Here is a 27,467-nt window from a genome sequence, read left to right on the forward strand (position 1 = left end):
AAAGACTCAAAACCCAAGTTATTAAATTGTCCCAACACGTACTGAATTTATACGGTCAGGGTAATCGATTATTGAGACGGGAGAGATCACTTCCCCCGTTTGAATACGGTGTGGTATACACTTAAATGCTTAAAATGATTATGCTTTAATAAAGTAACAATTAATGCTATCCCACAGTAGTGAGATAAACCCCCTTCTAGATTAATACACTTAAATACTTAATACTGTACTGCTTAATATAATAACAATGAATGCTATCCCACCGTAGCGAGATAAACCCCCGTCTAGATTAATACACCCCCCGTTGCATGCACTTATCCCCAGCTAGAATATACAAATTTCCCCTAATTAATATTGCGCGCTAACTGATCAGTTCGCGGACATCACAGGCTCAGGCGAAGTTCCTGCGACCCTCAAGTATGGAGCACCGGTCCTCAACACCAGTCTGGAGAGAAGGTTACCAAACAGTGATAAAACATTACCACTACGATGACATCTAAAATATTTCAATATGCTTAACTACTGTTGCCAAACACTTTAAATCTGATCAAATCAATATATTAAAATAATACAACATTGAACTTCTTGCAAGGGTGTATAAACTCCACAGTAAAACATGAGATAACCCTTTCTCAATCAGTACTAATCCCTTATCACAATAGTATACCCGTTTGTGTACAAACGAGGATCAACAGTATTCTGCAACAACGCCCCCACTTGGATATAACACAAAGCTCAGGTCTCTGTACTCATGGGCATATTGCTAAGCCTAACAACCCTAGCTATTAATACTAACATCCAATACAGTAGGGCTCCCACAACACAATTATATCGCCTTATAGGCCAAAACAGCCTATTTATCTTAGAAAACCCCACATTCTACACATAATCTATCACACAGTAAACTTTATTCAATAACTGTCACCGTAAACAATTTAGTCTTTCACCAACTAATCAACTAATCAAATGCTCAGTTATATCAGCGAACAATGCTGACACTCCGCTATGCACTACACACAACAGGCTACGTATGCTACAATACACTAACAAACACAGCACATCGCAGGGACTCGATGTGAATACTTTATTACGAAATTAACTTAAAACAAAAGGGAAAACCGTACCTGGAGAGCTGCCAAGTAATCTGCTACAGAAGGTTTCAAGATAAAACCACAAAACACCAGCTGACAAAGGGAACTGATCAAACTATGCCTTACAGAGGATAGCAAGGCTAACAAGGCTGCACGGGTAAAGATGGCTACCAGGCAACAAAAACCTAGACATGTGCAGTGGCATAAAATAACAGTAAACCCTCTAATTAATTCTATACAGCGCCACCAATTAAAGTAACACATCACTTTCAAAGGGTTACATTCTCCCCTCCCTAAATCTGCCATGTCCTCAGGGCAACTAAAGATATAACTATACAGTGGTCTCCATTTGAATCATGAAGGAATGACTATAACTGGGAACACCCAAAGCTGGATATGTGAATCTGGCTAACTTTTTCGAAATTCTCTTTGACGTTCGCACCTGCTGCCTGAGGTCATCGGATTCCTCAGACTCCCCTCCCAAATCAGCAGCTACAGCTAGTGGAGACTCCTGTTCTCCATCTGCAGTTTCCGGTTGAGGTGACTGGTCTTCAGTCATTTCTCCTGCCAAACTATTTTGTAATTTGGCGTCATTCTCTTCACTAGTACTATTGTCCAGGTGCTCTTCCTCTTTACTTTTGGGATCATTTTTCCCAATAATATCCGGCGGAGCTTCTGGTTGTAACTGCGCAGAGGCAGATTCAGGAGGATCAACTTCATCAACATCAACTTCATCCATAGGTTGTACATGATCAGTTCCATTTTGGTTGTCCAAGCCTTTAGGTTCCTGACTAGGGATATCGGTTTTCGTCCGGAGCAATTCCGATGACTCTTCATCGTGCAGGTCTTTATCTGCTCTGGTGACGTCATTCTGCCTAGGAAGAACATCTTCAGTGTCTCCACTGATCAAGTCATCTGTTACCTGACATGGCCTTTTAGCTGCACCTGGTACAAATGGAAGGATTGTAGGATTAAGCGTGAATCTTGCTCTCTCAGAGGTTCCTTTAAGGAGTGGCATCTGGGGTTTAGGAACTACAGATACAGGCCTCTCATTGGTTAGCACACACTCAGTTTCGTCTACACTCTCCACTTCATCACCAGAATCGTCAGCTCCTTCGGTCCTACCTTTGCGGTCCGCTTTTTTCTTTGTAATGGTAGTCTTACCTCGTTCAGAGAATCCTCGTTGGGAAGCAGCCAAGCCCTCCATATTACTCTCTGCATCTCTGATTGGTAACAAGTGATTCCTGTGATAGGTTTTAATTTTTCCACCATTCTTAGGCTGGAGTCTATACACTGGGCTGTCTGACATCTGGCTGATAATCACCCAGGGAGTAGGATTCCATCGATCTTTCAGTTTAGCAGGTCCTCTTTGTCCCAAATTCCTAACTAACACCCAGTCTCCAGAGGCCAACTTGTTTTCTCGAACTTTAGCATCATACCTCCCTTTGTTTGCAGCACCAGATTTGCTAGAGTTCTTGTGGGCAATGTCGAAGGCATTACACAGTTGATCCTTCAATTCAGCCACATACTGAGTATGGCTCCCGGAAGCATCTGTACTCCAAGGATTCACACCAAATTTCACGTCAGCCGGTAATTTAGCTTCCCTTCCGAACATTAGCATATAAGGTGAGAAACCTGTGCTGTCGTTGGTAGAGCAGTTATAAGCATGTACTAGAACTGCTAAGTGCTGACTCCATTTCTCTTTCTGATCTGCCTCTAACGTCCCTAACATGTTGAGTAGAGTTCTGTTGAATCGCTCTGGTTGGGGGTCACCTTGGGGATGGTAGGGGCTGGTGCGGGACTTCTTGACTCCTAACAATCTAGTCAACTCCTGGATTATCTTGGATTCAAAATCCCTCCCCTGATCTGTGTGCAATCGCTCAGGAAGGCCATAGTGCACAAAATATTTTTCCCACAAGATCCTAGCCACCGTAATAGCCTTTTGATTCTTCGTTGGAAAGGCTTGCGCATATCGGGTGAAGTGGTCAGTAACCACTAATATTGACTTATATCCAAATTTGTCTTCTTCCAAAGACAGAAAATCCATGCAGCAAAGCTCCAGGGGTCTAGTGGTCTTGATGGTCTTCAATGGTGCAGCTGGGGGTGGAAGACTCTTCCGTGCCACACATCTCCTACAGTTGGACACCCAGGAGTGTATATCGGATGCCATACGAGGCCAGTAAAATCTGGATCGTACAAAAGCAGTCGTCCTATCTACACCTAAATGACCTTGATCATCGTGGAGGGCAGTTAAAATTTCCCGCCTTAGAGATTTTGGTAACACTATCTGGGTAACAGAGAGCCCTAGTTTTGAGTTCATCGTCTCCCTATACAATATATTATCTTTAATCTTCAGCTGGTCGAAGGTTCTTAACATGACTTTCACTTCATCAGTTTCTTGCACTCGATTTGATGGTTTCTGCTTTTTCTGAACATAGTCCATCATATTCCGAATATCTATGTCCTGCCTCTGAATCTCTGCCCATTCCACATGACCTCCAATAGTGTTTTCAGTGGGCTGAACATACACATCGGGAATTGCCTCAGCTGACATCGCCAGTGATACCACAAGAGGGTGAACGTCACCACTATGACCAGTGTCAAAGTCCTCCTTACCAATACCTGGTATAACTTCTATTCCTACTGCACAGGCAATAGCCTGCAAGGTCTCCAGGGTAACTAGGCCTCCTTCTGACCCACTATCGTACCTTTCCCCTCTCAACTTCTGCTTGAGCAGTTCTTGTTCCTTCACATCATTGTAGAGCCCGCCCCCATTTGGTCTACGAGACAAAGCATCGGCATCTATGTTCTTCTTTCCGGATCTATAGTGAATAGTAATATCATAATTAGTTATATCCGCTAGCCATCTCTGGCCGGTGGCATCTAGCTTAGCTGACGTAAGCACATACGTCAACGGGTTATTATCCGTCATTACCTTGGTTCCCCTAGCTCGATATAGATAGTCTCTAAATTTCTCACACACCACCCATTTCAGACCCAGAAACTCTAATTTATGGGCTGGATAATTCCTCTCAGATGGGGTCAAACTTCGGCTAGCATAGGCCACTGGATGTAGTCGGCCGTCAACTTCTTGGTATAAGACTCCTCCTAAGCCCTCTCTACTGGCATCAGTGTGAACTACAAAAGGTTTTGAGAAGTCAGCAAACACCAACACTGGAGCGGAGCACAGTTGATCCTTCAGGCTCTGGAATGCCAGTTCACACGCATGAGTCCAGTCGTTCCCAAAGGGTCGGGTTGGAGACACAATAGGGGTTTTATATTTTGCGCCCTTCTTCCGTGCACAGTCACCCCCTGCAGTCAGTCTGTGTAAAGGGTAGGCAATCTGTGAGTAGCCTGACACAAATCTTCGATAAAATCCTGCAAAGCCAAGAAATGATCTTAACTCTCTGACATTTGTCGGGCGAGGCCAACTCTTTAATGCTTCCAACTTATCTGGGTCTGTTTCAACTCCCTTTTCTGATATTATGTGCCCAAGATACTTCACGCTCCGACAACCAAACTGACACTTATCTGGAGAAATCTTGAGTCCAAACTCAGCCAATCTGTCTAGTACCTTGACTAACCTGTCCTCCATTTCCTCCAGGGATTTTGCAAATACAATGATATCATCCATATACACTAAAGCCTCAGTCAGATTCAAACCAGCCATGCACCGTTCCATTAGCCTCTGAAACGTGGCCGGTGCCCCTTTTATGCCTTGGGGCAGTCTGCGGAATTCATAAAAACCCAAAGGACAGATGAACGCAGTTTTCTCCTGATCATCCTTTTTCATAGGTATTTGGTAATATCCTGATTTCAGGTCAATAACTGAAAACCACTTGCATCCGCTCATGCAGTCCAGAGCTTCCTGCACCAATGGGACAGCATACTGATCCGGAAGGGTCCTGGCATTCAATTTCCTGTAATCCACGCACAGGCGTATATCCCCATTTTTCTTTCGAACAATCACTATGGGTGATGCATATTGACTTCTGGACTCCTGGATGATTTTACTATCCAGCAACTGATGAAGGTGTGCCCGTAAATCATTTAAGTCGGACAATGCAAGTCGTCTGGATCTCTCTCTGAAAGGTCGTTCATCATTTAGTTTTATTTCATGTTCCACCTGCTTAGTTTCACCGAAATCCCACTCTCCCATTGAAAACACCTTTCTTCTAGCAACAAAGGACTGGATTAACCGTTCCTTCCATTCAGGGCTGACGGGACCCCAGCGGAATGGAAGCCTCTTAAACTCTTCAGTAAGGTCAGGGTTGCTGGTTACATCCACTCGACTTAGGTTGCAACTTACTTGAGCTGTTTGTATGTCATCAGGCCGGGTACATAACTGTGGCACCACCACCTCAGCAATGATAGTTCCAGGTCTCAATGCAATGTCCTTCTCTCCTTGGTTCCAAATACTGATTTGAACTTTGCAGAATGTGGCACCAGGTAGCTGTCTCACATGAGGGGTCATACCTAAATTTGGAGGAAGTCCTTTCTCCGGGGCATCCACTAGTACAAGCTGATTTGACGTGCACCGTGAGTGCATCACACCAGTCACTTCTAACATCTTACCAGCCGGGATACAAATGTTCTCATTTTTCTTGGTACGCACAGATCCAACTCGCCCATCAGGTCCCAGTTTTTCCAATTCGTCTAGGGACACATAAATCATACGGCAGGTGGTTGAAATATCTAAGTCTTGCAGGTAACTTTTTCCACCAATCTGTCTACAGGCCTCGTGGCACTGCTTAAAAACACCAGAGTTAGTCCCAATAATGAGAGGGCAGGTGGCTGAATCTCGTCCATCTGGAACAACAATGGCTAGAGTGTTAAATGATTTGGCTGTTCCACAAAACTTGGAAGGGAATTGTATCTCTATCTCACTATATCCTAAATAGGGAATAGTTCCGTCCCCACCATGCCTGATCACCAAATCCTCCAAAGGATACATCTCTCGGCTTAAGCTCTTAAAGAAACCTTCAGATATTAAGGTTACCTGGGATCCACTGTCAATTAGGCAACTGATAGGTTGTTTATCCACAAAGCAATCCTGCCTATTTGCTTTTCCCACTAGCCCAGGGGGAATGTTAGAATGGTGAGCATTTTTGGTTGGTTCAGATGAGAGGCAATCTACGTATTGGACCCCTGAGTGCCTCTGCCCATGGATCCTTGTGGGTTTCCCTGACCCAGCACGAATTGGATCAGTTTTCTGTTTACCGTCTGGATATCGGGGTCAAAGCGGCATGTCCGGCTGATATGCCCAGTACGGCCACAGTTAAAGCAAAAATTAGGGCTCTGGTTCCTGTTATTTCCAGAGGTCCACTGTCTGTATTCCCGGGGAGCTTCTTCTGACTCTGGCTCCACAACCTTTGGGGAACCCGATACCTTGAGGGCACGAACTTCTGCTTCAAGTCGTTCAAGACGGTCACTAGCTTTTAGATCATTCATTTCCTTCTTTGGTTTTTCCTCACTAGTTGTTGTGATGCTAGCTGCGGTGACACCCACTGGTTTTCTCTGGGTCTTGTGGTTTCTAGACTGTCGCTGTTGGAACTTGCAATCTTGCTCCTCTTCATACCTCCTTAGCATACTCAGCAGAGAGATGAAACCTGGGGGGTCGGTGAGCCTGTCTCGTAGTTGGAGGGTTGTGATGAGCAGATCGTCAAATAAGAGCCCTCTGATAAATTGTCGAAGTCTGATGCGATTGACATCTCCGGGAACCAATCCTCCCTTTCTTAAAACATGCCGAATCGCACTCTGCAAACGAGAAAGATATGCTGAGGGTTTCTCTTCATTGTTCTGCTTCATGCTATGGTATTTGATTAGCAGTTCCTCTCCACTCTCGGTTGTTCCAAATACTGCCTCAAGGGCGGCAAGGTAGTCCTCGGATGTCGCAGATGGGAGATCCTGTTTTAGGTCTGAAATAATCTGGGATGCTGGGGGACGTAATGATTCCCTGATCCTCTTACGTTTCTCAATTTCTGACACCCCAGTCCATTCGGCCATGAGACCCTCCACCTGCTCTACCCACGAGCTCCATTCCTCTTCATCTCTGGACAGATTGTCTTTCCCAGAAAAGAACTTGAGGCGTCGGTAGGAAGATGCGAGAGTGTACTGCAACTCTGTCACAGGAGTGGTATTGTTGTCTCGGTAGCCTAGTTCACGCACCATCATTCGCTCTGTTGAATCTGTTGACTGTAGGCTTTCACAGAGGGGTATAATTTTGAACCACAGCTGTTCCTTCGCAACCCTAATGGTTGCATGTTTTCCAAATTCTTGGTCACCTATATCCCTCTCATACTCGCAAAGAACAAAAGTCTCTGTCATCCCCCCTCGGGTTACCTCTTTACGACAAATCCCCACCAGACCCCTAGGGAGACCTCTGGCTAGACTTTCAAGTAACGCTCTAGTGGTAGATTGAGTATGCCTAGCTGTGAGCAATATTGCTCGTGACTCAGCCACATCTTCCTTTTTACACCACTCCCTCCCTATAGTGATCACTTCAGATTCACTTTCTAGTGAAGCAGTGTATGGCCTGGCCATACTTACTGGACAGCTCTCCAACTGGTGGTACCTTAATCGTTAGAAAAAAATTTAGTGCAGCAAATATAAATAACAAACAAGGGAACCACACTCCCGTCTCATATAACACTAAGATGCTTCACTAAACTCTTGCTAAGTTTTTTTTTTTAAGAGAAGTGTGTTCCCGGATAGGCCCCCAAATGTAACCCGTGGTTCGTCCGCCCTCTATTTAGGTTAGAGTAATAGCCCCCTAGCCCAGAAGAAATAAAGACTCAAAACCCAAGTTATTAAATTGTCCCAACACGTACTGAATTTATACGGTCAGGGTAATCGATTATTGAGACGGGAGAGATCACTTCCCCCGTTTGAATACGGTGTGGTATACACTTAAATGCTTAAAATGATTATGCTTTAATAAAGTAACAATTAATGCTATCCCACAGTAGTGAGATAAACCCCCTTCTAGATTAATACACTTAAATACTTAATACTGTACTGCTTAATATAATAACAATGAATGCTATCCCACCGTAGCGAGATAAACCCCCGTCTAGATTAATACACCCCCCGTTGCATGCACTTATCCCCAGCTAGAATATACAAATTTCCCCTAATTAATATTGCGCGCTAACTGATCAGTTCGCGGACATCACAGGCTCAGGCGAAGTTCCTGCGACCCTCAAGTATGGAGCACCGGTCCTCAACACCAGTCTGGAGAGAAGGTTACCAAACAGTGATAAAACATTACCACTACGATGACATCTAAAATATTTCAATATGCTTAACTACTGTTGCCAAACACTTTAAATCTGATCAAATCAATATATTAAAATAATACAACATTGAACTTCTTGCAAGGGTGTATAAACTCCACAGTAAAACATGAGATAACCCTTTCTCAATCAGTACTAATCCCTTATCACAATAGTATACCCGTTTGTGTACAAACGAGGATCAACAGTATTCTGCAACAACGCCCCCACTTGGATATAACACAAAGCTCAGGTCTCTGTACTCATGGGCATATTGCTAAGCCTAACAACCCTAGCTATTAATACTAACATCCAATACAGTAGGGCTCCCACAACACAATTATATCGCCTTATAGGCCAAAACAGCCTATTTATCTTAGAAAACCCCACATTCTACACATAATCTATCACACAGTAAACTTTATTCAATAACTGTCACCGTAAACAATTTAGTCTTTCACCAACTAATCAACTAATCAAATGCTCAGTTATATCAGCGAACAATGCTGACACTCCGCTATGCACTACACACAACAGGCTACGTATGCTACAATACACTAACAAACACAGCACATCGCAGGGACTCGATGTGAATACTTTATTACGAAATTAACTTAAAACAAAAGGGAAAACCGTACCTGGAGAGCTGCCAAGTAATCTGCTACAGAAGGTTTCAAGATAAAACCACAAAACACCAGCTGACAAAGGGAACTGATCAAACTATGCCTTACAGAGGATAGCAAGGCTAACAAGGCTGCACGGGTAAAGATGGCTACCAGGCAACAAAAACCTAGACATGTGCAGTGGCATAAAATAACAGTAAACCCTCTAATTAATTCTATACAGCGCCACCAATTAAAGTAACACATCACTTTCAAAGGGTTACAAAAGGAAACCCCGGAACTAGACTTAACTAAGTGTCACAGGTCAATCAATGACAAACATTAATCTGTTCACCACATGTTTCAGTGACGTCAATGAACTCATTCATGTTTTGACATGTTTAAGACCATATATGGACCTTATCACTCTTCTGATTCAATATTTGTCTTCCAACTTCCAAGCGATGATCAATATTGATACTGACGTCACGAGCAATCTGATTGGCTGAAAACTCCGTACTAATTGCAAACCTGTTTGGGATAAAAAAAATTCGCGGCCGGGCAGTCACTTTTTGGGACGTTTGGGGTATTGAAAGATGGATCAAAAATTGTGTTCTTAGTTTATTTGCTAACGATATTCGAGGAGAGTATCCCCTTTTAGACCCCCCCCCCTCGCCCCACCGCCTCAGTTCATCATCGATGCATCCAATGATCAGTAAACCCCCTTCGTTTGTTGTTTACTTACTTAAAAGGTATTTGGAGCGACAATCTACCGTGGTTAGAGAACACTTGTCCAGATGTCTCAGCATTGAAATTAAGGTATGTAGTGTTAATGTCATGCATATTCATTATTATTTAAACGTTAAAGTATAAATCAATTCAATGTATTTATATATATATATATATATATATATATATATATATATATATATATATATATATATATATATATATATATTAATATATATTTATATATGTTGAGACTAGTGGAACACTAGTAGTTGTAACTCAGAGTTTCACGCGTTGAGCGATCGTCAGACAATCGCTCAACGCGTGAAGCTCTGAGTTACAACTACTAGTGTTCCACTAGTCTCAACTAGTCTCAACATATATTTCGCTCTGTCCACCGGACATACAGCACTCTGCCCCAAGATACACGTCAACCAACCAACTTATATATATATATATATATATATATATATATATATATATATATATATATATATATATATATATATATATATATATATATATATATATATATATATATATATATATATATATATATATTTATATATATATATATATATATATATATATATATATATATATATATATATATATATATATATATATATATATATATCAGGGTTCTGCCCAGGGTGGAATGAGTGCCGGCAGGCTATCTAAGCGGAGCGCCACCATCAGTTGGCGCGGAGCGTACAAGAAAATTTTGGGTTTTGGAAACCCCCCAGATGGCCGGAAACGGCCCTTCCCGAGTATTCTGAGCCACATTTAGATAGCTTTGAAATGAGATCTCATGTCTGGAATTTTTCATAATTAATGAAAAAAGTTAGGACAAATATCTGGAGCACCAGAGTACAGACCAGCCGGTGGTGCCTATTAAGTATACTAGAAAGCAGTAGCAATGCACCGTGCACGTGGCTGACTAGTTCGTGTAGCCGTCACGTATAGTCACTACGAGGCGGAGTGCGCTGGTCGTGCCTAATGCAATATGATGTAAATTCACCCGCTACGAAGGTTAACGGCCGTATGTGTACTAGCTAGCTGGATAGTGCCTGTGTCTCGCGCGATAAAAATAGATATAAATGAAACTATCAAAAGTACGATCGGGAGTTGGAAACGGAAAACAGTCATTGGTCTGGAATGCGGAACTCTGGTAATTTTTACTAAGTATGACACTGTGATGTGTTGGATATTTGAAATTTGAACAGTTATGAACTGGATTTCCCCTAGTCTCAAACAGATTGTTTCTGTACGTTCGACCCTCCGGCTATGGAGCTGTTTTTTGGAGTTCCTATCGAAAATAAGTGCCGGTCGGAAAAGTCACTCAGGCAGATTGTGGCGGTCGGTAATTCAGCGTGCTGGTCGGGCCCGACCGGCGCCGACCGGCAGCGGCAGAACCCTGTATATATAAATTTATATATATATATATATATATATATATATATATATATATATATATATATATATATATATATATATATATATATATATATATATATATGCGTGTGTGTGGGTATGTGTGTGTGTGTGTGCAGTTCAATATGCATTGCACACAGTAAGAAAGAAACACTTTAACTGAACGTTTCCTTAAACCAGTGACACCTTTGTAATATTTTTTGTTTTAAATTAAACATGACAAATTACTTAAATGTGAGAAATATCTATGTATTATCTAAGTTCATTACTCTTTTCTTTTCTCTCTATCATGTTTCTGTTGTGGACATAGCTTTGGCTGAGTGACAAGCACATTGATAACCTTAGTTCTTCCTTCAGTACCACACAATGGCCGGTAGACGTGGTTGACCTGTGTGATCAAAACGTAAGCCATATAATACAACCAAATATTCATATTTCTTTGTGATTACTATAACAATACAACTCATGAATTCATAATAATTAAGAAGTGTGTATATCCCTCACAATAACTCCTCATCCGGCTCCAACCCACACCCCTGCATCCCACCCCATCCACCCACTTTACCCGTTACCTATTGTGATCAATTATACTTTCTTAAAACATATAATCCTCGATATAGCTTACAAAATACTGATATCTCGATTATCCTCAATCCCCGCATGTATAGGGGCTTCGGTAAACATGACAGTAAGCAGTGCATTTTGCTAGCTGGCTTTAAATCTTACGAAAAGTCAACTACGAGAGAGCTTACATGATGCATGGCCGCACGTCAAAATCCAACTTGATCCGCTTCTCAATTGTAATTGTCGAGACCGTAACCACGCATGTGATTATAAATGGAACGCGAAAAGGGCAACCTTATTTCGTTGTCTAAACTAATTTGGTTGCTGTCTAAACTAAAGTTTTTGCTGCTATTTTACCATGTTGCTGTTGTTCGTTGATGTCTAAACTCACGTTGATGTCTAAAGTCACGTTGATGTCTAAACGCGCGTTAATGTCTAAACTCACGTTGATTTCTAAACTTTACGGTTGATGTCTAAACTCACGTTGATGTCTACACTTTCTTTGCTATCTAAAGTTCCGTTGTTGTAACACATTGTGAACGAACATCATTCTTTCTTTTCAAAACATTATAACAATCAATCGCAAGTGGCTCCCGTGCAGAGCTAACAACATATCTATTACAGAGATTTTCATGCTAAATACAGCCACAGATGTTTTCTCAAATTTCCCGAGATTTGTTTGGCTAACAGTCCCTTACCCATTGCCTGCAAACATGCTAGCATCTGCAGTGCTCAATGAACGCAAAGTATGATGGTTTAACTATGGAACGCGAAAAGGGAGAAAATCGTTAACGTCCTAATTTGTAGCAACAGCCAAGTAAATATCGTTAACAATCTGATTTGTCGAACAAAATCACGTTGTTAACGATATTAACGTGATAGTTGCTACAACTCCGAGGACGTTGTTAACGATATTGTTAACGTTATATTTGAATAATTGTTTCATCACAGAAAGTTATGGGATGAGACAATCTATGAATTTTGTGGGAAGCTACCACAACATCTCTGATACTGAAAAGGACTTTTCATCTCACAGTATGTTTTGTTATATCCGTACTGAGAGTTGATAATGTAAATATGCATTTAATACCACAGTTATCTCTTCGGTCCCTTTGACCACGTGCTTCATGTCATGATTCTGGTGCATGGCACTGATTCGTGTGTATAAACTACTGTATTCATACATCGTCATAAGTAATCATTGAAGTTTCGACATTGCGTAAATGAAAATGTTATTTAAATACTATAATTTTCGTGGAGATGGTTGTTTCCAAATACTGCAAAGCAACCAGGGTAAATGTTAGATCAGTTGCTCTATGGTTGGATGTAGTCTGCGCTTCGTGAGTTACAAGAAGGGCATAATATTGAAGTACGTAGGCAATACACTCACAGAACTAGTTTACTAAACCCGCCAAGCAAGTTCATTCGTAACACCAATCCAGTTCGGAGTTTCGATTTGCGAAAGGGATTGTGGGGTAAATGGAATATACACAAACCCCGCTCAGCATTGTTAGGAATTTTTAGACCAAAAAGAACGCTAACATGTTATGCAAGAAACGAATCATCCAAGATACACTCGAGTTTAGGGCTATGTGTTATAGGTACGGTGATATGAATTTTTCTCCACAAATTTTCCGGATATGCGCATGTGCAGTTGAAACTCCGGAGTTCGAACAGGCCTAATACAAATTGCGTGGAATTTAGCGAGATATGCACACTACATGTGCGGGGATATTTGAAGAGTTGGGGTTGCTGGTGAATCGCTGCAGGTCAAAGCATGGAGGTACTATATACGGAGTTGGCGAGGAGGAAATAGTGGCAGGGCAGGCGAAATGGAGGTCGGACGGTCGCCCCTGTAAAACAGCGAAGCTAGGGCACTGGATGGCATCCGTCATATATATTGTGTAGAGCATTCACAAAGTACAGGCAGTGATAAGATTGCATCTTTACAACTACACTAGTAAAAGTATATAGGTAATATAATAAACGCAATTATTGTTCGATCGGGACGAAAACTTTTGTCTCTAGTAATATTACCAGGTGCGTATCCAGGGGGGGGCGTTGGGGGCGCGCGCCCCCCGGGTAAGGAAAAGAGGAGAGAAAAAAAGAGAAGAAAAAAGGGAAAAGGGGGGGGGGAAAGAAAAGGAGGAGAGAAAGGAAGGGAAAAGAAAAAGAAAAAAATAGAGAAAAAGGAGAAAAGGAGGGAGTAGAAGATAGCCAAGACCTCGGGAAGAGAAAGAGGAACAGTCATAGTTAAAGCGCTGATCCCAATTAAATACACAGGGTAGCCAGTGACAGATCAACGATTACGGAGGGGTGTGCGCCTCACCCTATCCCTTACACCGACAACTCCATTTTTGACGTTTCCATTTTTCCTCTCTCACTAATGTATCTATATAAATACTATATATGGTCTATCATAACGCGTGTGTGTGTATGGACGCCTTAACAATTGTGCTATATGGAACCAACTGTGGCTGGTCTTGAACTCGACCGAGTCGTCGGGGAACATGACGCATTTCGGGAAGGGGGCGACCGCCCCCCCCCCCCCGAGCAAATTTTCTTTACGACATCGCTAGTAATTTCAAAATAGACAATGCTTAGATGCAACTTACAAGGCCTGGGAAGTGTCATTTCCAGCGATCTGGGAGGCATTTTCGGCCAAAATTTTTCTTGTACGCTTCGCGCCAACTCATGGTGGCGCTTCGCTTAGATAGTTTGCCTACAGGGTTCGCCCCTCCCTTGGCAATTACTCGCTACACGCCTGTTCGAATTTGTAAAGCAAAGAGCAGATATAACATCATATCAGTGAGCATTGAAATGCATGTTCCACGATGAACAGCCTCAAAAACTGTCTATGTGTGTAGTCAAAGGCGTAGGAGCCAAATTGGATTTGGGGCTGTAACGACTTGCCCGAAAAAAGCCAAAATTTTTCGCGCGCAAAGCGCGCGTTCAACATATCGATGCCAATATCATATAAGAAAGTTGCACAGTATACCGCCGGATGCTTATGTAAACAACGAAATGTCTTATGTTGATGGAGAAAAACCATACAGATCCATTTATGTCAAAACTCTCTTTTACAAAGGTAATGTCGGCCAAGCTTACAACTTTATTTTAATTACCAAGGAGATCATTTTTAAGCTATTCATTGCTATTTATTTTTCTTTCAGTAGGTGCCCGATAAAAATGGGAAAAATTTGGTTGCGGGAAGGGGGGGGGCTGCAGCCCCGCCTCCTACGGGACCTACGCCTATGTGTGTAGTGTTCGGTTTCGATATACCTGATATCGGAAATATCTGCTATTTGTCATTTCCGAAACCAAGTTTTATAATAGCCGTTATAAGAGGTTGCAATATTTCTACACCAATAAATTAACTGTGACTGAATTTTCCAAAATTTCCTCACCAACATTCTTCATCATACTTTCCTCTACTCGTGCAATTTTCACCTGTCTATTAGGGGTTCAAGCAGTTTTCTATATTGGTTGTCCATAGATAGAATTTTCTGCAACATTATGGGTATGTTTTCAAGTGATTTTTATTCACGAGAAATCTGAATTTTCAAATTCTCAACAAATAATCGGCTTAAAACCTTGAAAAGTCGGGCTTTCGGATATTGTGGGCCGTGACGTAGAATCACCTACACAAGCAATCATCCATAGGACATGCAATCAGGTCGAACATGATGTGTGACTGATGACAATCTTCAAAAAGGTTATGGATGCAAAAAAAACTTTTGGGAAATACTTGCTTCTCAGGCAAAAGTGTACATCTGGTTGCTCATTTTCAAGCCCGAGAAGTGCCATTTCCGGTGATCTGGGGGGTATCATAAACCAGAAATTTTCTTGTACGCTCCGCGCCAACCGATGGTGGCGCTCCGCTTAGATAGTAATTCGCGCCCCCCGGGTTAGAAAATCCTGGATACGCGCCTGATTACTGTCACTCGTTTTACTTGATTGCCGACATTCACAACATATCCAGACATCATTTAATGGTTCAAATAAAGTACAGTATTTTATGCTGGCATTTTGTCTCGACACTCGTTTTCCCGACATTCCCGGATTATCTCTACACATTGTTGAAGGAGCTCAATAAAATCAGATTAAAAGTGCAGTATTTTTATGCTGGTACTTTGTCTAGCCAAACATTCACAGCGTATATGCATAGCCTATAACATTTTATAAGTTTTTTACCGTGCAGCCTCCTATATTCGTATGGGCTGTAACGCACATGACATCTGATAGGCTGGCGGTGGGAGATATACGGTGGCTTATAAAATAAGGTTTCTACAATTTTGCGTCTGGTGACTCCGAATGGACTTGGCCGACCTCCAAGACCCCTATTGTGTGTATAGCCACGTACAACAGACTGACCTGTGTTTATCATGCCATAGTGTTAATGTATCAATATGGTGGTTCGGGCCTTTTCTATAGTAACAGCTAGTTCTGCTTATACTAACAAGCAGAACTTTCTAGTGTACTGAAGTCATCGAAACCACAATGCATTTTGCATTCTGGTTTACATTACGCGGTTGAGCAATTTTGAACAGCATGCACCAATAGCAACAACGTAAGTTTAGACAACGACGTATGTTTAGACATCTGTTTTTACCTCCATGGTTTAGACAACGGAATTAAAGACATCAACGTGACTTTGAGCTGTTTTTACCTCCATGGTACAACAACGTGGTAAAACAGCAGAAACAACTTTAGTTTAGACAACAACAAACTTAGTTTAGGTCTGTTATTACCTCCATGGTTTAGACAACGAAATATGTTTTCCCTTTTCGCGTTCCATAATTATGACGGTGTTACGCGTCAAATAAGGTTGAGCCTAGTTGCTTCCAAACCGGGGAAGAGATACTGGGGTTAAAGATCGACCTGCAACTGGTAATTTGAAAGCTACCCAAGATGGAGAGACAGGCCAAGATAACTTAACTCGATCCAGTCGCACTCACTCTCAACCCAAGGACCCCCCCCACCCCCCCCCCCCTTACATATCGAGAGTGTAACCGCGTGATCGTGCACGCGATGTCACGTTTAAGATTCTTACTATATACTCGTGTATATTTCTCCTTTTACAGCTGAAGGTATCAAACACCATCTGTTCCGAGACTAACAAGAGAATGCAGAAACTCCTTAATGAGAAATTAACGATCGCAGTAGAACTCTATGCCGGTAAATATACGTGTAGATATCGTTTATACATCGTTTATATATATATATATATCGTTTTACATCGTTTATATTTTTAGCCGTTAGCTACGTAAAAATAACTTTCCTCATCAGCTTTAGGCGTGGGGGAGGGGGGGGGGTTGAAACAAACGATTGAGCTGTCTATACTTTGTAACCGTTTAGTAAAATGTAATTTGTAGATTCCATGGAGTTGATGAACTGTAATTTTATTTTATGACGTGTTACGGTCAATAGTTTTTCCATATATCGTGTTTTTTCCTATTTTTATGAATATGCATAACAGCTGCTGTTAAATACTACATCGAACCTTGTAAATTGCCCACTCGTTGCAAATGTCCCGAACTGGCTCTACTCAAGAAAGAACGGGGACAAAACTTTGATAATAAGACAGCAGTGAGTAATTGTCTCTTTTTAATAATAATAATAATAATAATAATTATATTGAGGATTTATAAAGCGCAGCTATATCCACTGATAGCGGTGGTCAAGGCGCATCACTATAATACCCTGGTCAACGATAACCTGTCAAACATAGAGACAATCCCTCCACATGGCAACAGCTAAACAGTGCCCAGCTAACAGTTTTATCTCACAGGTCCCCATTTCTACACCTGGATGAAGATAGGACAATGGAGATAAAGTGCCTTGCCCAAGGACACAACGTAATGATATGGCTAGGACTCGAACCTGTAATCCTTAGATCACAAGTCCACTGCCTTAACAACTTGACAATAACGCTCTCTTTTATTTCTTCTTCTTTTGGTTTTTGTTTTGTCTTCTATCTGAAAATAACAGATTATTAACTAATTCCATTGATTTATATGGAACTAATGATGAAACAAAAATGAAACTTATTCGCGTAATTCTGACGTCACAGATCTGCGGTATATATTTACATCAATTAAGATATTGTACTCATGGAAAACTGATTAACACAATGCCCGAACCTGGCGATCTTAGGATCGTATGGTTCTCGAATTATGAAGAGATCAAAATTGTGCTCATTTGGGGTTGATGTTACAAGTTTCCAGTGACGTGTGGTGACTGTTTTGTACAGTGTTGTGAGAAGGCCTCTCTGGCAGGCTGGCCTTATACAAGACTGTGAACTATAGGCAACTAAAATGTGTGTAAACTAATACTTTTGGCCCTTTTGTTTCCCCTCTCCAGCTTGCAATACTGAACAATTTTTGGAACCTCGATAAACATTTGTCTACACTTTGGGGGAAATTTCAAACCGATGAATCGATGGAAGACTTCAAACAACTTAAAAATGTTATCAAAGAACACGCGATTGAATGGTAAGTGGTTTGGTGTCTGATGTCTCTATATATAAACTATATATTCAAAGCGACCGATAAACTGATAGATACGTTAACAGTTTTTGATGCATTTGTAACTTTTTGAAAATAACTTTTTATTTCAAAACTGAACCTTGCAAATAGTATGTCACTGAAATGTGTGTTGTTCACCTTGCACGTAGAGCGCAGGCGCACATATCACCTCAGAAACACCCCATTCCACTCCACTGTCACATAGCCTATTTCACATACGACCCCACTACCATCCCAGCCCACTATCATATCATAATCAAGCACTTTACCATCCCATACCAGTTCATTTCAGCCCCTTCCCCTCTACCCGTCCCCCCCCCCCACCCCAAGGTAACGCCTTTCGCATCCTGATTTGACCTCGTTTAATATTTCATCTCACGTCCATTTTTTCCTAAGTTTGGAGCATTACAAGCGTGTCATCTATCGTCCAAAAATGAAGAGCTTCACGAAAAAACTGATGACGGAAGAGTGGTAAGAAAAATTTCATGATTTCAACTGATCATGCGCAATGTATCTTTGAAACCAGCAAATGTCACTACTGAGTTGCCAGCCGATTCACACAGAGGTTATAGTAACTACTGTAAATCTTAAAACTTTTGTATCACAGTAAATACTGGATTGTGCTGATAAATATGATATATCGGTAGCATGTTTAGGTTGACAGTCAGAACTGAGGATATGTGTAATCCTAACAAATGTATCAAACTGGATTGGTGGAATTACACATATTGGTTGAATTACATAAAATATATTGAATTACATAGTATATATATATATATAGATATAGATATAGATATAGATATAGATATAGATATATATATATATATATATATATATATATATATATATATATATATATATATATATATATATATATATATATATATATTTGCATGGGCCATGGGATATCTAGAAAGCTAAGCTGATGATGAGGGTAACCATCTGAACTGAGTATCCTCTGGTTTTAACTCATAGGTTTCCTGATTCGTCAATAACAGAAGAATTCGGTGACGTCATTAAAACCTTCATATCAGCACTGGATCGTTCATACTTTATGGAATGGCATGATGACGTCAGATTGATGGTACATCAAGTCTATCTTAAGGCTATGCGTAAAAAGTAAGTATACGCAGAAGAAAATGCATGCATATATATATATATATATACATATATATATATATATATATATATATATATATATATATATATAATGCAAACACACTATATTATAGTAATTCGATGCAGCACAGATTTAGAGTGAAACATCGTCTCGACCACCTGACCGCAGTTCTAACAAAACAGCTGTTTAGGGTTGTGAATTGGGTCAGTTTCCGTGATGCAACCATATTGACAGGGTAAAATCAATGAAATCTCCTTCCCTTCCCCCTCACCCCTCCCCTTACCCCTCCCCCGTACTGACAAACAGAATATAACACGTATGCATGGTACGACCTTTGGGAATTCTTAATTCAAACAAGTTACAAAAGATGGCATCATTTTAGATGTTAGCACCAGCCGTTTTAACAATGCACACAAGCAAATCAGCTTTCGGTTAGCAGTAAATATTTTAGAGAAATAACAAGAAGTTTGTTTTGCGCGATTACTTTTCAAATTACTTGTGTGATTAATTTTCATCTTTAAATTAAGTTTGTGTTTTTAAATTATGTGATTTTAATTCCATTATCATCATCCTCAGTTGCAGACTTTTGAAGTGTGAGAGTGATGACGAAAGACAGAAAGTGGCGAAGAGGCTGAACTTGGAAAAGCGAAGTATCGAAAGAATTATTCATGACAGAATCTCGCAGGATGAAGTAAGTTATGAAACGTATTGCAATTTGTTTTATAGATGAGATTTAGATAAGGATATTTATAAGTAAATATAACCTTGTTTTGCTATGGGTCTCGTTCAATCGAGGTAAGGATTCACCTTACACGTATTGAGAGCTACTGTTGATTTTCGCCGTATACTTTTCTTTAAACTTCTCACTAGGTAAAATAGTGACATAGATACAGATCGCGGGGGACGGGAAGGGAGGGGATGGGGTTGTAAAGATGGGTCACGTAGGGCGAGTGGAGGGGGGGGGTTATGGGAGGGTATCGGTGTCTCATGCCTCACTAAATCTTCCCAGTATGTATGTATTTTAGTCGGTAAAGTGGTGTTAGATGACGCATAAAAAGTCTGCCCAACAACTCGGACTTCACTTTCGAATATCTGGTCTCTCGTCTCGCATGTGATTTTTTCTTCCTTCTTAGGTGGGGTACATTGACCTATTGAAGGAAGTTGCTGACGTCATCGAATCTACGGATGAGCTGAGTTGCAAGACCTCTGTTACTGTAAGTAATTTCAACACCTCAGTGCCAGTTACCCCCCCCTCACCGAAGGGAAAATATGCTCCCCTCCCCGCCCCATGGTCCCCACCTCCATCGTCAGTCGGGGAGTAAACCGTTCAGTCGGGGATTTTTTACAGTCAGTCGAGGAAGAATTAGACCAATCGACTCTGGGTCTAGGACGCCCTCACTTTTAAAGTTCATGTCCTTACCTAATTAATACGTTTTGAATGGTGGGTGCAGGCGCCTCTCCACCTGTCCCAGCTTTTAAATGTTGGTCATTGAGATATGATCATTTTCAGGTCATGTAAAGTTGTTTTTTGTTTGTTTATAAATATTTTGCAGGTTTTAAAATTGAAACAGAAAGATATCATCACAAAGAAACAATTGGAGGCGATATTGATAATTCACGGAGGGTTTAGCTCAAATCATAAAAAGGTAAGTTTTTTTTCAGTTTTACCTTTACATCTACACCGTGACCTGGTTACATGTAGGATTTGCAATATCAATGGGTTGCTATCTTTTTTTCTTTGCTTTTAATTCCGAGCATTATTTGTATAAGATGCCCCCCCCCCCCCCCAAATAAAACATAAATCAAAAGAATTGGTATAAAGACATGTGTGCAGACTCTTTGGTGCCTATTACACTTCATAATATGTTAATGGACTAATGACGTATTGGAAAAAATGATTTGTAGATGTACCCTTATTGATTGGTTTATGTTAAAATATGTTTTTCGTCAGATAGCTGGGCGAATGGGGGGGGGGGGGGTCCGTTTCCGTATCGAATACTATACGCAGTAGATACCATCTTTTAGATTGGTGCGGTGGGGGGGGGGGGGTAGTAAGGGTTGCTATAAACTGTCGAGAGTTTGTAGAGTACCCCACCAACCAGTTTGGTTTATCACAAAAGACGGATTTGTCTTTTGCTGCTTCCCAAAGGTATAAACGTCTTGTATGTCAAATCTGAATAGAAACTCTCCTTATATGATACCCAGAAAGTAATGCGGTGACACAGATGGGAATTTTGTTCCTCAATGTCTATAGATGTAAACTCTATTTGAGATTCCATGAAAAGCCAAGTTTATGGATAGAAGCTGAGATATGACGTTCCACTCTCCATAACTTGCAATTGATATACGAAAGATGAGGCCATAATTTTTGTTTTTATCTTCAGCCACACATAATAAATCTTTTTTTGTTGTTGCAAATTTCCATGAATGACACGAATTTCTATTCTTGCTCTCTTTTCATCTGTACTTTTATCTTGTTTTCCCTCAACAGATAATAGGGTCACTTTACAAGGATGACAAGTAGTCGAGGAGACATAAAAAAAATGGAAATAAACCGCCTTCTTCTAAGTACTCGCCTGTTTCTCATGTAAATATCGAAGGACAAATAATGTAAATAAGCATTTTTTTCATGCCTAACAAGCCAAGCCTTAACTATAACTTGCGCCGTAGGAAGGAGAAGTAAGTGTGAATAAAATTCGTGATAAACCAGTTTCAAACAGGTTATTATCCGCATATAATTAGGTAATGTTGTTTTTATAAACGAGGCCGTGTATTATTCGTACCATGTAAAGTAGTTCGTGTGTGTTTTGTTTGCGTGTGCGTGTGTGCGCACGTGTACCTGTTTTGCATTCCCAGGACTTAAAACACAGGAAAACAAAGGTAGTCCTCATACATCATTTCAAAAGAATGCCCATGTCTTCAGAAGAATTCTTTTGTTCAGGTGTATTGTTAAGGTCTGGGTACGTGGATTTGAACAATGGAAGAAGAAAAAACACAATCGGGTACTCAGTGTGAATATGAAACACACCGTGTACGTGTTTTGTGCACGTATGGTTGCGTGGAGGAACAGGTGCATAGACATACATAATTCTAAACGGATCGAATTGTTTAATTTAGAAATTTCAAAAAAAAAAGATTACATAATGGTTCAAAACAGTAAACAAGAACACTCTTTCTTGATTCCCCGACAATTTCGAAAACAGTTTAATTTCTTTGCTATTAATTTCTTATTTATTATTAGTTCTCGGGATAACTTGTGTATTATTAAATTTATTCACGATACCATCGAAAGTATATCTTATAAATTTTGAAAGCTGCGCCAAAGTGTCTATTCTTTCTCCGGGGTTTTCAGTTATTTTAAACGCTGAGTGTCAATGAGGACAGTTTGTACGTACAGCCAGTTTTGTTCGATAAAGTGTTACGTAATGAACAGGGTTTGGAGGGTAGTAACGTTATATCTATTACCTGTCTCTTACACCATGGAGGTAAAACTGTTTTTCCGCCATGCTTATACATACGCACTACAATTTTAATTTTAACCATTCTTGCACTGCGCCACCAATTACCCCCTATTTACTGCCCTCTTTCTCTCGGTTCTACCATTCGTCAGTACATAATATGTAACAATACTCTTAAAGTTCAACTGAGTTTGGTGGGTTTAGTGGCTTTAATAGCTGCATGCCCGTCTCTTTATTTTTTATTTAAATTTTATTATTTTTTATTTTTTATTATTATTTTATTTATTTATTTTGTATTATTATTTTTCGCATTTTTTAGCTGTTGTTGTTATAGCAATGCCAGGTTTAACCTTTCTCCTTGCCAGTAGGAATCACCTCTAGAACCGTGTCATGGCGTAGCACTACCATGCATTCAGTGCTAACGTTCAGTGGTTTGTTGGGAATGTGGTCGTGCAGTGGGTGTGAAAAATGACTGAAATAACAAGACTATGCATTTATGTTGATTGTTGTTAGAGCAATGTCAGGTTTATGATTCTCCTTGCCAATGGAAAGCACCTCTAGAACCGTATCATGGCGTAGCACTATGCAATGCCTTCAAGGCTAACGTTCAGTACGGTTTTGGGGAAGAGGTTGTGCACCAGGTGTGATAAACGGCTGAAATTAAAAGACTATGCATTTACATCCCTACAAGATAAAATACACGGAGAGTTGTATCATTTTCTTTGTTTGATATATCTGACGTTTTCTTCAATCCTAATCTCATATTTATTTTAGAACTAGCTCTAGATGAGCCTGTTCTGATTGTTTTCTGCGATATTTTCAAAAGGAAATTAGTTTCATTATATTCCTATTGGTGCCGTATAATATTCTTTAACTTCTTTTGGAATTGTGTTCACATATTATGACGTTGCAAAATTACAAAAAAAAAAAAAAAAAATCCAAGCCAGTTTATCATTTCATTGTTATGACATTTCTCTTTCCAAGATCAACGTTGAATAGTTTTATTTATAATACTGTGTTACCATAAAAACTGTATGACATTATTTAATGTTTGACTTGTCAGTTCAGTGCAGTTTATTTTCTCTATGTGCTCTCCAAAGGAGGTATAAGAGATACCTAAATGCAATTAAAAATAAGAGATAATACAATAAGGTATACAGATGGCAGTTACATAAAAAATACATAAAAGAAAACAGGACTGCAGAAAATAATGAAAGATCACAGAGATCGAGCAGTACTACAGTAAGTGATGACAAATTTGACAGTACGGTTTCCATTAACTTAGCACAAAACTAATTAAAACGACTGGAAATAACGACTTGAGACTTCGATTAAAAATGGCTATGCATCTTAATCGAAGCTGGGTCTGGTTCTAAAATATGGTTGATTTCAGGTATCAAAATTTCTTTCTTTCTTAAAGGCTGGGCATGCTAAAAGTATGATAAAATGTATCACCCAAGTTTTGTTACTTTTACCTGAATTACATGTATCCGGTCATGAAACACAAATATCCTGATATTTTCCTGAAACGATTGGAATATTAGTAATGCCGCAACGGTATAAGCTTAATTTTCAAGTATACGTCATAGTAAATGGTAAGTGTGATATATAGGTTATAATGCATGAGTGTGTTATTTAATACACGGTATGCAATGATGACGTCATTTTCTTGTAACGGTGCATTTTTAACATAAACGATACTATATATACAACAAGTTACAGAAATAAGTGTGAATTACGCAACTATCGCATAATGCTATAAAATATCGTTATTCCAACATGTGTAAGTATATAGTTTGGACATATAAGATATTGTCCTAAGTTACGATATTTTCTAACATCCTGCACCATTTGCATTTCAATTCTAGCAACATAAGGGTGTACTTTATGAATATGTGGCTTCCAATTCATATGATTATCAACTATCACACCAAGGAATTTAGTAGTGCAAACATTACAAATCAGCTGATTATCAATCTTTATATTTATATCACAGACCGCTTTTTGGTATAGGACAAAAAATCATCAAGTTTGTTTCATCAATGTTTAAAGATAATGCATGAATGTGTTATTTAAAACAAGTATGCAGTGATGACGTCATTTTCTTGTAACCAGGTGCATTTTTAACATAAACGATACTATGTCTAATACAAGATACAGATATTAGTGTGAATTACGCAAATATCGCATAATGCTATGAAATATTATTCTTCCAACATGTGAAAGTTTAGTTTGGACATATTTATACGATACTGTCCTAAATTACGATATTTTCTAACATCCCACCATTTGCCTTAATTGTATTTCATTATCGACGGCATTGGCATTATTGTGGCAATTAAGCGACAAGGCGAGGATGTTATTCTGTCAATTAAAAAAGAAAATGTACATAGGCTATTGTTTTTTGTTTTTTTTTTGTAATGTTAAGTGCAATAAGTAATTAAATATTGCGCTTGAATAATGAAAAAAGAAATCTTGATTTAATAACTTTGTCTATCATTATTTCCTCCTTACTTTTGTTTCTTTACTTGATTATGCAAACGTTGGCATTTATTGAATTTATGGTGTGTTCCGACTCTCCAAACTGTACCTTTTGCGATACGCATATTGAAAGTATAGAACATCTGTTCTGGGAGTGTAGTGTGACATCCACCTTTATTTTAGGGGTTGAGGCTATGTTATTAAAGAAGCAATTCTTCTTCTCCAAGAAGGATATCCTTCTTGGTTTCGGTGTTGATGTAGCTCACCCATACAATTTTCTTATTTTATATATGAAGCATTTCATCTTTCAATGTAAATTGAATAAATGTACTCCTGTTGTAGAGGATTTCTTCTATAAATTTAAGTGTACAATAAGTGTAAAAAAGTACACACAACATCGATATCGTAGTAAAAGTAAGGTTAACTTTTTGCAGCTTAAACAAGCCTTTAGGACATGTGATTCTCTTTTCCATTAATCTCGTTCGATCAATTGTGCTGTTTATTAGAACAACTGTTATTTTGTTATGACGTTTATTTAATCTGAAGCATCTATAGTATGAAAATATGAAGTCTTTTAATTTGACTGAAGTTTTCAATAAATGGATGAAAAAAAAAAAATACAACTATGTGCACAATGCACAATACAAAAAAACAAAAAAAAAAGAATTTATGGTGTTTTGATCTTTATTAATGAATTTATATATATATATATATATATATATATATATATATATATATATGTATATGTATATATATATATATACATATATATATATATATATATATAAATATCTATATCTATATCTATATATCTATATATATATATAAATATATATCTATATATATATATATATATATATATATATATATATATATATATATATATATATATATATATATATATATATATAGATATAGATATATATTCGTTTGAATTTTTCTGAAAATAAAGTCCAACTGTAATATTCATTCAGAGCGCCATCTTTTATTGTTAAATATTAATTGTGTACGCTGGACAGTTCCTTTCTCATTTGCTTCGAAATTTGTTCCTGCAATCAATGCGCTTAAAAGGAATTCATTTAATTCAAATTAATATAAGAAACTATAGCCCCTCCCAATAGCTTTCAACATATTGGAAAAGCTCAACTTAAAGGACATTTATACTTCATCATGCAGAGCCGAGACGTGGAATTTAAAGATCTTTGCAAATCTTATCTTGAAAAAAAAACAGTTTGTGGTTGGCTTGCTTGCAAACTTGAAGACAATACTCAGGCGCGTATCCAGGATTTTCAAACCCGGGGGGCGCGAATTACTATCTAAGCGGAGCGCCACCATCGGTTGGCGCGCAGCGTACAAGAAAATTTCTTGTTTTGAAACCCCCCAGATCACCGGAAACGGCACTTCTCGGGCCTGAAATGACCAACCATATGTACACTTTTGCCTGAGAACCAAGTATTTCCTAATAGTTTTTTTTTTCCATCCATAACCTTTTTGAACCCGGCACACATCATGTTCGACCTGATCGCATCTCCTGTGGGTCTTTGCTTTTGTAGGTGATTCTACGTCCCGGCCCACAATACCCGTCAGCCCCACTTTTCAAGGTTTTAAGCCCCATATTTGTTCCGAATTTGAAAATTCACATTTCTCGTGAATAAACTCACTTCAAAACATACCCATAATGTTGAACAAAATTTCATCTATGGACAACCAATATAGAAAAAAACTTCCTTCAACCCCTAACAGACCGGTCAAAATTGCACGAGTAGAGGGAAGTGTGATGTAGAATGTTGGTCAGAAATTTTCTAAAATTCAGACACAGTTAATTTATTGGTGTAGAAATATTAAAACCTGTTATAACGGCTATTATAAAACTTGGTTGAAGGAAATGAAAAAATAGCAGATATTTCCGAAAGCGAACACTACACACATAGGCGTAGGAGGCGCGGCGGCACTGGCGGAGCTAGGGGTATTGGTCAGGAGTGGAGAGAATGGTCTGAAGGGGCGCTTTCGACACTATCTAAGCGGAGCGCCACCATTGGTTGGCGCGTAGCGTACATAAAATTTTTGAGTAAAGATACTCCCTAGATCGCCGGAAATGACCCTTTCCGGGCCTGGCTAATTTGCAGATAAACGAAGAATAAGGTGTTATCGCCAAATTACACGAACAAAATGTGACAAATGTCAATA

General features: G+C 39.4%; 1 protein-coding gene across 3 annotated transcripts in view; it reads left to right on the forward strand.

Moving 5' to 3' along the window:
• Window positions 1-23,992, forward strand: part of LOC139984186 (uncharacterized) — a 67,491-nt gene extending 43,499 nt beyond the window's left edge. For 2 of the 3 annotated variants that reach the window (XM_071997969.1, XM_071997970.1), the window contains 11 exons: window positions 9,720-9,786; window positions 11,441-11,533; window positions 16,779-16,872; window positions 17,174-17,283; window positions 18,058-18,188; window positions 18,618-18,692; window positions 19,197-19,340; window positions 19,918-20,032; window positions 20,475-20,555; window positions 20,895-20,987; window positions 21,833-23,992. In XM_071997969.1, coding sequence (XP_071854070.1) covers window positions 9,720-9,786; window positions 11,441-11,533; window positions 16,779-16,872; window positions 17,174-17,283; window positions 18,058-18,188; window positions 18,618-18,692; window positions 19,197-19,340; window positions 19,918-20,032; window positions 20,475-20,555; window positions 20,895-20,987; window positions 21,833-21,865 — 1,036 coding nt within the window. In that variant the 3' untranslated portion in view covers window positions 21,866-23,992. The remainder of the gene's footprint in view (window positions 1-9,719; window positions 9,787-11,440; window positions 11,534-16,778; window positions 16,873-17,173; window positions 17,284-18,057; window positions 18,189-18,617; window positions 18,693-19,196; window positions 19,341-19,917; window positions 20,033-20,474; window positions 20,556-20,894; window positions 20,988-21,832) is intronic. The other variant, XM_071997971.1, reaches the window with a different exon arrangement.
• Window positions 23,993-27,467: the final 3,475 nt, after the last annotated feature.

The sequence above is a fragment of the Apostichopus japonicus genome, chromosome 17 (assembly GCF_037975245.1).
Source record: "Apostichopus japonicus isolate 1M-3 chromosome 17, ASM3797524v1, whole genome shotgun sequence".
Lineage (NCBI taxonomy): Eukaryota > Metazoa > Echinodermata > Holothuroidea > Aspidochirotida > Stichopodidae > Apostichopus > Apostichopus japonicus.